General features: G+C 34.9%; 1 protein-coding gene across 7 annotated transcripts in view; it reads right to left on the bottom strand.

Annotated features, from left to right (window-relative positions):
• Nucleotides 1-15,286, bottom strand: part of LRCH2 (leucine rich repeats and calponin homology domain containing 2) — a 225,273-nt gene that overhangs the window by 13,381 nt on the left and 196,606 nt on the right. For 3 of the 7 annotated variants that reach the window (XM_084788947.1, XM_084788941.1, XM_084788942.1), the window contains exons 12-16: nt 10,101-10,178; nt 8,485-8,550; nt 4,008-4,056; nt 3,803-3,919; nt 215-259 (exon numbers count right to left, since the gene is read on the bottom strand). In XM_084788947.1, coding sequence (XP_084645073.1) covers nt 215-259; nt 3,803-3,919; nt 4,008-4,056; nt 8,485-8,550; nt 10,101-10,178 — 355 coding nt within the window. The remainder of the gene's footprint in view (nt 1-214; nt 260-3,802; nt 3,920-4,007; nt 4,057-8,484; nt 8,551-10,100; nt 10,179-15,286) is intronic. The other 4 variants (XM_084788943.1, XM_084788944.1, XM_084788945.1 and 1 more) reach the window with 2 other exon arrangements.

Below are 15,286 nucleotides of genomic sequence, written 5' to 3'. Positions count from 1 at the left end.
TAAACTGCTGAAACTTTAGAAATTGTGTTTTAGAAAACAGCAGAAATGAAATTATTCAATTGGCAACTATATGACAATGCTCATACGTTTTCATTACTGTAGGAAAATCATGCTTTTACATCAGTAAGAAAGAAACTGACAGCTGCGCTGCATTAATTATCGCTCATCCAACTTAATATTAAAGACTTCAAATCAATAGCACCCTTCGTCTCACCTCCTCATTTTCATTGCCGCTTGAATTCTTCCTTGCTGATTTGTACTGAAAAACAATGTGAATGTATGCTTTATTTTTCCTTGAACATACGAATGTTTTGTTGAAAATGACACATAAAGCTTATTTCTATGTTGGCACTTTTGTTAAAACATCTGCTATTAAACTCAAGCACACGGTCAGTTGAAACAGTCTTCTATTCACACATACAATGCTGTGTATAACACTATTCCCAGCCCTCTAAATACATATGTCAAGTAGTACTTCCTTCCTAAGCCAGACCCATTTCCCATTCTTTCATGTTTGCAATCTCAGGGTTGTCTGAGATGAGCAGCTCTGTGGGCCATGACCCCATTTGGAGGTCAAAATTACAGTTTTGAAGTAGCAACAATAATAATTTTATGGCTGGTGGTTGTCACTACAATATGAGGAACTGTATTAAAGGGTCGCAGCATTAGAAAGGCTGAGAACCACTGATCTTAGAGTCTTGCTTTTCTTGGTTCACTGTGGTCAACAAGTTATTAAGTCAACTTTTATGGCAATCTCTCACAGACTTACTTCTTCTGAATTTTTAAAACTTCTACAATATCTGTTTGTTTGTTTTTTTACCATCTCTCATGTGGTTTATAATGTTGCTATATTAAGACAGTAGCAATGTTCTGAAAAACTGGGCTGGGGGTGTGACACTATGAAACTCTGGGTACAATCTGCAGCACCACAAAAGAAGTTATCTATTGATTTCAGGCTAATAGAGATGACATTAAATGCATATGCCAACTACACAATGATAGTAATAGTGCTCGGAGCTAACATTTAGAACTACTGCTTACTATACAGTATTATATATATTGAGTTTAATCTTTATAACAACTATATAAGTACTATTACCCAAATTTTTAGTGAAATATAGATAGCATGTCCAACATAAAGAGTCTGAATATAATGACAGTGATTCTTCAAATCAAGAAACACAGTGTGACAATCACTAGAATTCTTCTGATTCCTTGCCAAAATGCACTGAATTCTTCTGCAAATCACTGGGAAAAACAGGTACTCATAGAAGTTCTATTTTAAAAACTAGTTCTCAGATCACATCCTAAACTTTTGTTTGATATTCAGGATTCTACTTAATTGTCCCCTTTATGGAACTCTGTCTTCCATATCCCTTGGAAATAACACGGTCCTAGTATCTCAGTCACAAATTGAGCTGTTTAGGAATTACAGATAGGAAGCATGTTCTTCTACTGTATTTTATAGCTATGACTAATGGACCATTAGCTCCATGTTATATCTCTCTTTTTGTTTTGATACTAAAGATTCAACCTGCGGCCTTGAACATAATAATCAAGTTGTTATCAGTGAGCTATACCCACTGCCCTGTACACTTTGCTATTTTCCTGACATTAGAGGAAGAATTTGATAATCATCTTTTGTATGCAATGTCCTAACACTGACATCTTCTGACAATTGAGAAGAACTACACATGCCCTTAAAACAGTTCCCAGTGACAGAGGATAACATTTACACCTACTTTATCATATATGAAAGAAAAAACATTTCCTGAATGATGGCTCTGTAATGGTCATCACAGATATTATCCTATTTTATCTCTGAGCATTTTTATAATATAACTGATACAGTAGAAGAAACATATAAGTCATAAAAACTAAAACATTTAACAAGCAAGTGATGCTTTTAAAGCAAGGAACAATTGACGTTGTTAAAGGCTAACTAACTCCTCTACTAAGTTCACCTCAATTAGTGCAACATATTCTGAAAACAGTGAGGATGTTCTGATGTTGGTGTTTGTTCATTTTACAGCAAGCTCTCCACAGCAGCATTATTCAAGCTCTGAACTCTAATTTTAATTTTACTTGACTTTCTAGGCCTTAATATCCCTATATGTAAAATAGAAATCATAACTGGATTTATGTTACTGAAGTTTTCTGAAGACTAAATGGGCTAATATTTGTTAATGTTTATGGTAGTACCTGGCACTTAATAATTCTGATACAAGTGTTTTGATATATATAATCAGTGTGGTTTTATTATATTGGTTGAGATAAAGGAAATCAAAGAAATATCAAATATCTCTTATTTCTCAGAAATACAACATGAAAAATCATTCATCTAGGTTCACCTGCAAGCATATTTTCTTTTTTTGTATAATTTTGGATTTAAATTTTTGTCTATTTCTCTTTTTTTCTATTTTCAAGCATATTTTCAATCAGCGGTTTAGTTCAACTTTTCATGAATTAAAAAGGGAAACCTAGGTAAATGCCAGGATAGAAATCTAAATGCAGAGCTGAAAAGGGTTCTGATAAGAGAGTTCTCATTGGAATGCCCTGCCCGTTTCATTCTTACGTCTTTTTTCATGTGTTACTATTTGTCATATTGTCCAATTAACCCAAAATCTGGTGCTTAAAGAAATCAATAATTATTTGTTCAAAATTTAAAGTATTTGCTAAAGCACATAGCATCTTTATTTTGATCATATCCTTTAGAACACACTTTGCTTTCCAATATATGAAAGGACATTTATAAATTGAGGGACCAACTTCTACCAAACACAAAACTATAAAATAAATCCTATTTATTAGTGGCATGAACTTGAAATAACTTGTAACTTAGCTGTACTATACATTTATATACAATGACTGTTCTTCGATAAGAAGAGAGGTACCGGACAGCACAATTTGCTATTCGAGGTGCAGGACCAAGTTTGAACTGCTCATGTGAGTCCATTCCAAGAGGAAATGCTGACTAATATTTTAAAAAATTCTAAATCTTGATGACTGGTGCCTCCAAACATAACAAGCTTAAAGGTACAAATAAATAATAATGTAGTAGAAACTCAGGATAATTCACATGCCCTAGTATTTTAACTTCTCTTTACTAACAGGCCATCTTAAGAAATCTACTGCACCATGTGTAGTGACGCACTCCTTTAATCCCAGCATTTGGAAGGCAGAGGCATGTGAATCTCTGTGAATCTGAGACCAGCCTGGTCTACATAGAGTGTTCCAGGACAGCTAGGACTATGTGGAGAGACCCTGTCTCAAAAAAAACCCTACTAATATGACAAGAGTATATGATGGACCAATCTTCAACTATTTATTTAAATAGATGTGGTTAAATGCTATCTGAGAATACTTCTGAACTACTTACTGAAAAAAATTCATTGAAGTCTTTTTCTGAGCCAAGCCTAATAGTTCAATTCTGTAGTTCCAGCACATAGGACACAGAGACAGGAGGACAATGATTTGAGGCTAACCTGGGCTACATAGTGAAAGCCTACTTCAAAAATCATGTAATTAATTGCCAGGATTAGCGGTGTAACACACAAACGTACATCTTTCTTTTAACTGTTTAAAACACACGATGTCTATCAATGCACTCTTAATTTGAATGAATGAAAATGGTCTGGGGATACTTGCATAGCATATCTCTACCCTACACATGAGGGCAATCAAGGTGGACGACACAGTTGTGATATTTAACTGGAGACTTATGTGGTATTAATTTAAAACAAAATTGTGAAAAATAAAAAGAAGTAAGTAGAAAACAAAGTTGAAATTGTATTAAAGGTACCTTGAAATATTCTTTTCTGATCTGCTTGCTCCGTCTCCTCTCTTCATTTTGCCAGATTATAGGCTGAGATTCTGGCCACTGTTGATCAACAATTTGCTCCTTCTGATTTTCTAATGGCTATAATGAGAAAGGTCTTTTTTTTTAACTCAACATGTGACAAAAAAAAAAAAAGAATACAAGTGTTATAAATGTTATTCCCTCTTACCTGCCATGCCAGGGGTGATAATGGGGAATGTCCTTCATCTGTTGAGACACTAAAGAATTAAAGATACTTAATATGTTTAATAGTTTAAAATTTCTCTTCACATACGTTATAAACTACAAATGTGTCTTCTTATTGCTTTAAGGCAGCAATGTAAGGACTAGGCACACCTATGTTTCACTTCGTTGTGCTGTTGTTTTGTTTTGTGTTGTGTTGTGTTGAGACTGGGTCTTGTTACTTAGCTCTGGATGGCCTGGTATTCACTATTGCAGCCCAAGGTAGCCTCAAACTTACGGCAATTCTCCTGCTTCAACCTTCCAAGGGCTGCAATGACAGATATCAACCACCACATGACTTACAAATATTATTTACATTAAAATTGATGCAATTAGTAAGTGCCTACTAGCTTGCTCCATGAGAGACATCAAATTGGGTTTATTTTGTATTATATATAAGCCAACCATATTTTATTGAGAACAGAAGGACTATAATATGTACAAATAAGCAGTGATCAAACAGAATATTACTGAAAAAAGTTACCTTTTTTTAAAAAGCAAGTAATAGGATCAGTGGGGTGAAGGGTCAAGTAAAGGTACTAGCTTGCCAGCAAGCCTGACAACCTGAGTTACATCCCTGGCATCCACACAGTAGGAGTGGAGAACTAACTCCTTGAATCCGGGAAAGTTGTCCTCTGATATCCACACCTGTGCCATGGAACACATGTACATATATACGCATGCAGACACATATTAAATACATATATAAACAAATTCCTGCAAGTACACGCCACAGAGTTCCGAAGACAACTACTTTATTGCCTATTGAATTGCTGATTATGAGCTTCAGCTGTGACATAACAGGAGCTATGGTGGACCTGTTCCAGCTTCAAGGCCTCCATGGGCACCCACACACATGTGGCATGCACTCATAGAAAAACAGAGACAGACAGATACCGACATACACAGATACGTTCCAAAAACGTTTCTTTTAAATCTAAAGAAGAAAAAGAGAGAAAGACAGACACACACACACACACACACAAACACAAAAACAGAGAGGGAGTTGGGGGGTAAAGGTGAGTGTGGTGGCTCATAGTGATCAGCTCAGCACTCACAAGGCGGCTGAGCTATCACTGTGAGGTGGAGACCTGATTGGGACACACAGAGAGGTAAAGGTCAGCCTGGGCCATAGACTCAGAACTTGTTTCAAACAGACAGACAGAGGATGAAGAGAAGGAGGGAGGAACAGGAGAAGGAAAAATAAGAAGAGAGAAGATAATAAACATTTATAAGACTACAAGGGACATCTCTATCCCTAGGAAGGAATCAACTATATGTAACTATGAATACACAATAATTCCAGAATTTATAGATTTTTTTTCCAGTGGAAGATAAAACACAAAATTTTAAGTACAGTAACTTTTGGTACAAATGAGACTTAAATTTATAGAAGTTGTAGATTATATAACAAACAATATGTAAACAACTGAATGACTATGTGTAAATACAGGAAGAAAGAAGCAGCAAGAGGCGATGTGTAAGAAAACAGAGGATGGGTGAAAAGACAAAACCCTGAGGTTCCTTACCTTTTGTCAAATATAGAACTCTATCGATTAAATAAGTTTATTTAAATGTAAAATAAAGAATCCCCAAAACTGACAACAAAAGATGGATGTCATGCTTGGCCCATGATGATACATGGAGAGTAATTTCAAGCCACAGACCACGGAGACAGAATCAGGGAGGAGTCTACACAATCCCTCCTTTTAGGAGTCAAAGAGAAAGGGGCATATATAGCCCACAGAATAGTACAATAATGAGGCAAGCAAGGAGTAGAATGGCAACCTGAGACTCTATTTGGTTTAGTTATGCATGCACACATGCACACGTACACACACACACACACACACACACACACACACACACACACACACACACACCACAGACATGGACGTGCATACCTCTTCTAATAAAGAGCATGTCAGCCTGTCTCTTTCATCTTCACTTTTCACACAGTGCATAAATACCTCTCTGGACTATGCACCCAACAATCTATGACATCACTGCATTGGACTACACACATCTCTCTCTCTCTGAACAATGGTATATCGTTCTTCTTTCCTAGTGACTATCCAAATTAGGCCAGTTGCTATTCAAATCTATTTCCTTTTTTTTTTTTAATGAACAAAGTTCTGATCTGACCTAAAATGATCCTTGAATACCTGTATAGTAAAGCAAAACTGTATTTCCCAGGTAAGCTTTCTGGGAAAATCCACTATTTCCCAACCTATGACTGAGCACGGTTGAGTGTGGTGTATAGAGCAAGACTGGCGGAAGTGGAATCGATGAGATGTGATCAGATTCTAGAACCCAATCTGGTCGGGGATGACGGGTTTGTCAGCTGCTGTGCAGTAAGAAAGGAGTTAGCACTTTCTGAAATGGGAAGAAAAATCCACAAGAAGCACACCTGAGTTCACAACAAAAGTGAGTATAAATATGATATGTGGAAATTAGACATTCCTACTGCACATCTAAGTGGCAATGGGAAGGAAACAACAAAGTTCACCATGCTGCAGTATATATCAATGCACAACGTACGTAGAAGCACTGTAATATATATTGATGCATACATGTATATAAACAATGTGTGCACATCAGTATATATAAACACTTTTGTATACACTGCACATAATTGTGCACAAATGCACATAATTACATGTAAATAAATTCAAATATTCATATGCTGTGAAGTGTATGTTATGCCTTGAAAACAATGTGTTCCCCACAAGGATCGTTTTTGCTGAGTCAGCGTGCTGGTGAGCGCTTGACCTTCAGTGGTGGTAGAGAACTAGTGAAATCATTAGGAGCAGAGCTTAGGACATTACAATACGGTCCTTGGAAAGTCTGTCTTTGTGAGGGATTAATATAATTTGATAGAAGCTACAGTTAATTCCTATGAGAATGAGTTGCTTCACATTAAAAAAAAACCTAAAAGAGAACTTTATTATTAAATCTCTCTGGATTTCTGTCTTACTGAATGACGTCTTCTGTGCATACTCCCACCACAGTGAGCCTGGCTACTCTGAAGCCCCCTCGCCATAACGATGCAGAATTTAGCTGATTTGTAAGAGATCATACAAAGAAAGGAGGAAGGCACAGCCAACATGAAAGGGAGACCAGGATATAGAAGATAGGAATAGGAAATCATGCTGAAGTAAATACAAATATCATATCCTTAAACTCAACGAGTGGCACTATACAGAGTACAGAAGATGAGAAGGCTTTGCTCTGAGGTCGATGTAGAAGCCTATTCTAACTTTATGATTAATATCAACATTTTAGCTTTTATCATAAACCTAAAAGCACCCTTTAGAAGGTAATAAATGGGTGTCATATTGTCATATTTGTGTTTTCCAGCCTCTATTCTTTAATAATACAGAAACTAAATCTAAAACTAAGCAGAACTGAAGAAAGGAGTTCTGTGTGGAGACCGTCACAGTAACTCAGATGGAAAACAATGAGAGCTGAACCAACGCAATGCAATAAAAATAGAGAGGATGGAAAGAGGGTTAAAGGGACATTAGTTTTGCATGATTGACTATATTAGGAGGGAGGCATAAAAGTGAGGTATTTTCAAAGTTGCTAACTTGGGTGACTACATAAGTAGTTACACATTCACTACAGTAGATGGATGATACAAGAGAAGATGCAGTTGGAGATACAAATCTACATGGAACTGTGCATTACCAACAGAAACAATTGAGTAAGATGCAGGGTCTGAAGAAACTTATTGTTGCCAGTACTGTTACTGCACATTAAGACTTCCGGTTCTGCAACAAGACAAATCTGAGTTTTCATCCTGAATCTTCCACTTACTATGTGATCTTGAGCAAGTGATGAAAATTTCTGAGTTTCCGTATTGTGATGATTGAATAAGGCAGTTTACAGAGCTAGGAAGAGTGCACATATACCCCGAACCTGGCAGTCGCCAACTTAATGTGTGCCTCTGTATCTTTGAAAATTTAACTATGCAAGGGTTGACCCAGAAATTAGGAAAAACATACTTTTGAAACCATGAAGAACAATAAATAGAAATTTTCATATCTTCTAATTCTCTAAAATTCTTATCGGTAAACCTAAGTCACTAAACAAATAGAAGTGTTTAGTAAAAACCCAACTGAAAGAAATTAAAACCCAAACAGTAACAAAAATAATCAGAACCAATGATAAGGAACTACATTATTCCTGGTGGTAATATCAATATGATAAATATTTGTGAATGAATCAAGACAAACTGCAAGTATAAGCAAAAGCAATGAGAATCTGGGAGTCTGTTTATAGAAAACCACACTGAACACATGTTGTGATGTTTGTTCACCTACATCATATCCCCAGTAAAAGCACCTTCTAAGGAAAATCACTTTAAGACTATCAAGTCTCATTGTAAAATACCAAATATAAGGACTATGATATTTTTATACCTCTTTTCACATTCCACAGTTTGTTTCAGCTTATTTCTCATGACAGAAGTTGAATGATTAAGAATCCTAGAAGTAAATCAACACAGTAATTACAAACTATACTGAAGAGAACATTGCACACATATGACATATGTCCTAAATAAACTTTATCTAGGTCATGAAGATCTTTGCTAGAAAATAACATTTCAATGCTATTTAGATTCAGATGCCCATCAACACATTATATGTGAAAGAATTAGGTTCACCAAATGTGTCTTGCATCTCATTTTAGAAACTCTTTCTCCAAGTTTGGATAGTTTCTAGCCATTGAATGATTACTCTGTAAATATCTATTTCTGACTTACATGGAACATAAAGAAACACTTTTGGTACTATTTTGAGTCATTTCCTTTTTCCCAGCACAGAAAATAATATGAGTTATGTTGGCAATTCATATTCATTTTGATAAAATCCAAATAATAAATTTTATTTGTAAACGTAAAAATCAGTGTTGAAAGTCGATTCTTTTTTTAAAAAAATCACAAAAATTATTAAACCTTCAACAGAAAACAGTATTATAACAAAAAGAAAAGATGAATTCCTATAAAAAGACAACTATTTGTGCATGGCTTCATCTAATTCTAAGAATTAATGCCAATGTCAAAAGCAGTAAATTAGTACGTATTTCATTGAAATGAATAATTATGCATATTAAAACACTGTTTACATATAACTTAATTTTAAAATTAGTCCTACACTGAATAAAGTCTCTAAGTTAAAAAAATTCTTTCACCATCAACACCCTAAAGAATATAGAAAAGAATCTAAAGGGGTTCCATATGCGCTAAATGCATGCTATTAATTACAGCTCTATGGCGACTGTAAAGCAGCCAATTGGCGCCAGGCTAATGTCTTCACTAGCTTAGCTCTGAGTACAGCCTCGCTAAAAAGTGATGTGAATAATGTCAAGAATTAGGCACAAACCACTGTATTTCTGGGCCAAACAATCACAGAATTAAGCACATTTAAAAAAATTTTTTTCTATGTACATGTGCTGAAATGTCCTTAGGTCCCAAAATGCAAAATTGTGGTAATGAAGTATCGAAGGAAAAATAGACTTTAAAAGGAAGAATTTTTTTTAAAAAATTAAAAGAGAGAGAGAGAGAGAGAGAGAGAGAGAGAGAGAGAGAGAGAGAGAGAGAGAGAGATATGACAATAAGTACTACCCAGGAAGGAAAGTCAGAATTATAGTTCGGGGGAAGTGACCCAAGCTATTATGACTTTCACCATGATAAAAATGATGTCTCTCCACACCACACTTACCAGTATGATACGTATATATATGACATATATCATACTGTAATAGAAAGAAAAATAGTTGAAGCCAACTTACGTATAAAAAACGTGTTAAGTGTTTGAAATTTCACATATGTGGGACTCTGGAATATACAGTGATATTTTGTGTTTTATTCTGTGATAGAGAAAAATTAAATATCTCCTTTACCTAAATGTCTGCTCCACATTATTAACATGCCTCCATAACAGTTCCCAGGACTTATTTAGAGCAAAATGTTAACACAGTCCAGCCACATAAGCCTGGCCCCTTAATGCGTATGGCTTCCACCAGCTCTAGATACCTTGATTTCCGTCCTGCTGCTCTGGTCCTCTGGAAGAGTTTGTCACTGAATGATGTTCTATAACTTAAAGGCCTCCATCTATATTCACATTTCACATATATCAACCAAACCAAAAGATGGGAGGAGGGAGATGTTTTTGGAGAAGACAAGGAAGTCATTAGTAAAGGAAACAGAAAAGAAAGAATGGCTAGGTTTCAAGGGTTAAGAGAACTATCCAAGCAGTTACAACAAACTAAAGACTAACACAATAGCTCCTCAAACTGAAATGTTGATATAATCAGATTTTTAAAAATCACAAGAGACATGTCATAATACATTTTATAACTATTAACCCAAGCAATAAGCTTCTTAAAACCCAGTTTTAATTTCTCTATTAACCTTTAACATTTTTTTTAATCTAGCTATGTCACAAAATATTAAGAAGCACATCCTTCCACACTAAAGAGAAGCTCTCAGGGTACACCTAAAAGCAAATCAAATACCTATGAAAATGTAACACATATAAAAATAGTATAGAATAAGTTATCAGAATAGATACATAATGGGATCAAGTTAGCTGAAGCTACTGTAAAGTCAACATATGCAATAATTTTCCCTTTAGGATAATAACCAAATATTAAGAAACTAGCTAAATTCTGACATAAAATCAGCATATGGAAGAGCATAGTAATCATCTTTCTAATGATAACATATATAAGTAGGATTGATTATAAATGTGGGGAAATAGATCAATAATTTATAGAACATCGTGACAGTGTTCTTAAACAGAATTTCCTTCATTTTTATTCTCAAGTCAATATTAAGAATATTATCTTTTTTACCACAAGTCACAAATACACACACACACAACCTGTAATAATAGCATTTTTTTATTTTCTTCCTAATTCTGGAAAATATTTTTATTTAATTTTAATTTAATTTTGGTGAGACTATGTAGTTATCTCATATTTGTGAGCTCTATGTTTGATCTCCAGTAACATAAGACAATTTTTTAGTAACATGACTTCTACTATGGACTCACCTTTAACTGTGAAGTGCATGGTTAACTATAGGCAGAATGTTATAAGCAGACTATCTACATCTATTGGTCTCATAAAATTATTTTTAAGACATTACTTTTTTAAAAAAATATTTTCATTTGAGGTTTTTCATTGGTGTGTGTTGGTTTCTATACTTTGTTTGTTAGGAATATGTTCTACAACTCCTGGGCTTAAAACATCCTCTAATCTCTGCCGTGGGTAGTTAGAAAACAGACAGCCTACTGCATTAGCTTCACAGAAGCGTACTGTGTAATCAGAGAAATAAGGGGCTGCTTGACAGGCAACTCATCTTCATACTCCAAAGCCTTGTGAGTTCGCTACATGACACTCTATTCACTGACCACACTGCCCGCTGTTTTTTACTAACAATTTTGTCTTTTGGCCTCTTTTGTTAATTTTCTAGGACACTATCATTCACTAAGTAATATCAGGAACTTCCATAATAAAGAAAAGATTTTAACTAACGAGTATAAGCTAAACAAGTGTCAAATTAGCTATGACGATATCATCACTGAACTCAACATGGACATGTTTCCAATCAAGGCGAGTTTCTGAGTATAACCATGGATTCTTTAGCCTAGACCTAAAATTATGTTTATATTCAAACAGTGATAAGCAAAAGAACCGCTCAGGATACAGTCAAGGTAAGAGTCGTGGGGCATCTTCTGGCACTTGGGGTTAATCTTATACTACATAAATTATTTTCTAAATGAGAATAGCAATAAACAAAAGAAACAAAAACTATAATTGTAAACTCACTATATAGATTGTACATCTGCTGTGTAGAACTTTTTAAAAGTGAATTTATTTCTCCTTTGCGTAGCACGTTAGCATTACATTAAGTGTTATGGGAAAAGATTATCAATTTTTTTAAAGAATCTACAATGTCTGTTATTTTTCTCATAATAAAGAATTAAAAAAATAGGTGTCTCAAAAATATTTAGTGCCTTCAAAAATTAGACAAATCAGTCAGTACTCAGTAATACTTACTCTAAATGGTTCTTATATTATTGCCTGTTAACACATTAAAAAGATAATGAAGAAGAAAATAATATAAAGACAAAATTGCTTTGTATATACATTGAAGAATTGCGGTTTTTATAGAGAATATAGGGATTTCAGCTGAACTAATTACTTGCATTGACTTTAGATTTGACAATATCAAGAATCCAATTAAAACTGTATAAGTTTGTAGAAGTCACAATGCTCAGGGCCATTTTGTACTAGTTACAAAGGTATCACCAAAGCAAACTCTACACGATATGACCTACTCAGATGACCCTTAGCCTAAATTATGAATAATTTACAAATACAAATAAATAAAAATGACCATAATAGTAAGTAAAGATGAAAATATTAAAAAAAAACTGTGTATGGCAAGGTTGACTTTAAAGCTAAAGTCATAATAAAAAAATAAATACAACTTTCCTAGATAAAGCAAACACGAACTAAAGTATTATTTAAGTTTCAAAAGCTGATGGTAGTATGTTTCACTAAGTCAAAGCTACGGTAATCAACACATAGGCTACAGATAATCTTACTGTAACAGGTTTGTAAAATGCACATTAGAGCATACCAATTGCTTATCTAACACCAAATGGTCAGGCCTGAAGACATACATACAAGTTCAGACTGAGCAGGTTGTATTTAAGTATTTAGGGTGTGTGTGTGTGTGTGTGTGTGTGTGTGTGTGTGTGTGTGTGTGTATGTGTGTGTGTGTGTGTGATGTATGTATATGCACACAAAACAAATGTGTATGTAAGGCATAATACATATGTATATATATACACATATACACATAACAACAATTTTTAAAAGTCTATGAATTTGAAAGCAAATAAAATGAAAATTTATGTAGGAGAGTTTGAAGGGAGAAAAGGGGAAGGGGAAATTATGTAATTACATTATAATCTCAAGAGCTAAAAGTTAATTTTAGAGGGTATATTAGAAATGAATTGTTAGAGAAAGATTAAACAGTAAACCACATGAAAACATTTACATAAAGTAGTGATACAAGAAAAATGCAAACTGAGAACGAGAAATCATTAAACAACAAATGATAAAGACTGGTAAGTGATATTTTCAGTATGACATTTTAAAGAGAAAATGTAGTTACTGTGCAAAAAATGGTATTAGATGGATATTTATCATACTAGCCATTGTCCAGTTTTTTTCTCTAAAAGCAGATCATATACTTCTCACTTGAGAATTTTGCTTCTTTTGTCTTTCTGCTTTACATATGTATTGACTGTGTGTATGCATGTCTGTGTCTGCACACTTGCATGCCTCTGCATTTGTGTGAAACTCAGAAGACAACCTGTAGGAGTTGGTTCTCTACTTCTACCATTTGGGCTCCAGGGATCAAATTCAAGTTGTCAGATTCGTCTGCAAGCACCTTTATGCACTCAGCCATTTCACCAGCACTGTCTGTGTTTGTTTTGTGGTACTGGAAATTCAACTTGGGCCCCCATACATGCTGGGCAATAATTCTACCACTGAGTTATAACTCGGTATTCATCTGCTAAGTCTTTTCAGGGTTGGTTCTATATTATGAGAAATAGCTTTATATAGCCAAGGTTGAAAATCAACTGGTCACCATCAGCCTCATTAGATCTGGCATTAGAGGCATGCACCACTATACCCAGATGCTAAGCAGTTTTTTAAGTATGCATATCTTTGTGTGTGTATGTATCACATATGTGTCAGTTCTTATGGAGGCCAGAAAAGAATGTCAGATCCCTGGAGGTGAAGTAACAGAAGCCACCCAACTTGGGTGCTGGAAAAAATCCTCCATTTCTCTGGAAAAGCAAAAAGCTGCTCTACATCAATCCAGCTGCCTGATACTAAATTTTAATATTTTTAAAACAAATACCAGCTGGGCTCAGTGGTGTATGCCTTTAATCCCAGCACTTGGGGAGGCAGAGGCAGATCAATTGTGAGTTCAAGGCCAGCCTGGTCTACAAAGCGAATCCAAGACAGCCAAGGATACACAGAGAAACCCTGTCTCAAAGAAAAAAAAAAAGCCAACATAGGTATATAGTTCCGAATGAAACTTCTCAAGGCATAGACACCATGTTAACCATAAACATGTATTTTGAATAAGTAAAAATAAATACTATTTATCCATCCTAAATATACCAAAATTATCATAATTTTCTCATGAAAAAGAAACAAAAACTTCAGTCTATTTATTTCAAACTTATAAATGTAAGATTCTCAGTAAATGTAGATAGTAGTAAGTATAGGACATGATCCATTTCTTACACTATAAATGGCCTCTGAGCTCTGTGGGCAAAGTGCCTGCCTGCTATGCAAACATAAGGATTTGCATTCAGATTTTCAGCATCAACATAAAAGTCCAGGGATGACTGCCATGCATCTGGAAATCTCGACCTGGTTAAAGACCCTGGAGACTTAGAAAGTCAGCATGTCTAGCCAATCAGTAAGCTCCAGATTTAGCAGGAGACTGTGTCTCAAAATATAATGTGGAGAGGAACTGAAGAAGACACCTGATTTGGACCTGTGGCCTCCACATCCAGACACTCTACACACGAAAGTTTTTAAATGGACTTATGTTGATTCTATACTCAAGTATAAAATGTCTTGCTTGTTGGCAAATATATGCATATGAAGAAATCTGAAACAAGAAGAGTTGTTCTCCCAAGAAACAGACAATTGTGCACTTGGGATACTCAAATCTGCATACTGATTTAAGCAACAATTATATAAGTCACCTCAATTCTGGGGAAATTGTATAACTCAAATAATTAAGAATCTGATAAGACTCTAATAAATACACTTTACCAGTATGGTACATACTCAGAAAGAAATACTGACAGTGTACATAATGCTACTGAGTTCTAAAATGAATATAAGCAGATAAATTCTATGTTTTAGCACAGAAGTAAAAATTTGAAGTACACTAACTAAAGCTGGGGTGTCGCTCCAGGGCAGAGCTCTTGCCTAGCATGGATCAAGCCCTGAGTTTAATCACCAGCACCACAAAAATACATAAATATACTGCCAATATTAGCACATTGTTAGTTTTGTATGCATTTTCATACTTCTCTGCTAAGGATTGCCTGCTCTTTTAACCTCTGAAAAACGTACACTTACTTGAAACTACTGTTTATCTGAAACATCATT

This window comes from Acomys minous (assembly GCF_964271855.1).
Source record: "Acomys minous genome assembly, chromosome: 7".
NCBI classification, from domain to species: Eukaryota; Metazoa; Chordata; class Mammalia; order Rodentia; family Muridae; genus Acomys; species Acomys minous.
The sequence above is the reverse complement of the archived record's forward strand: the minus strand, read 5'-3'. Positions and strand labels throughout refer to the sequence as shown.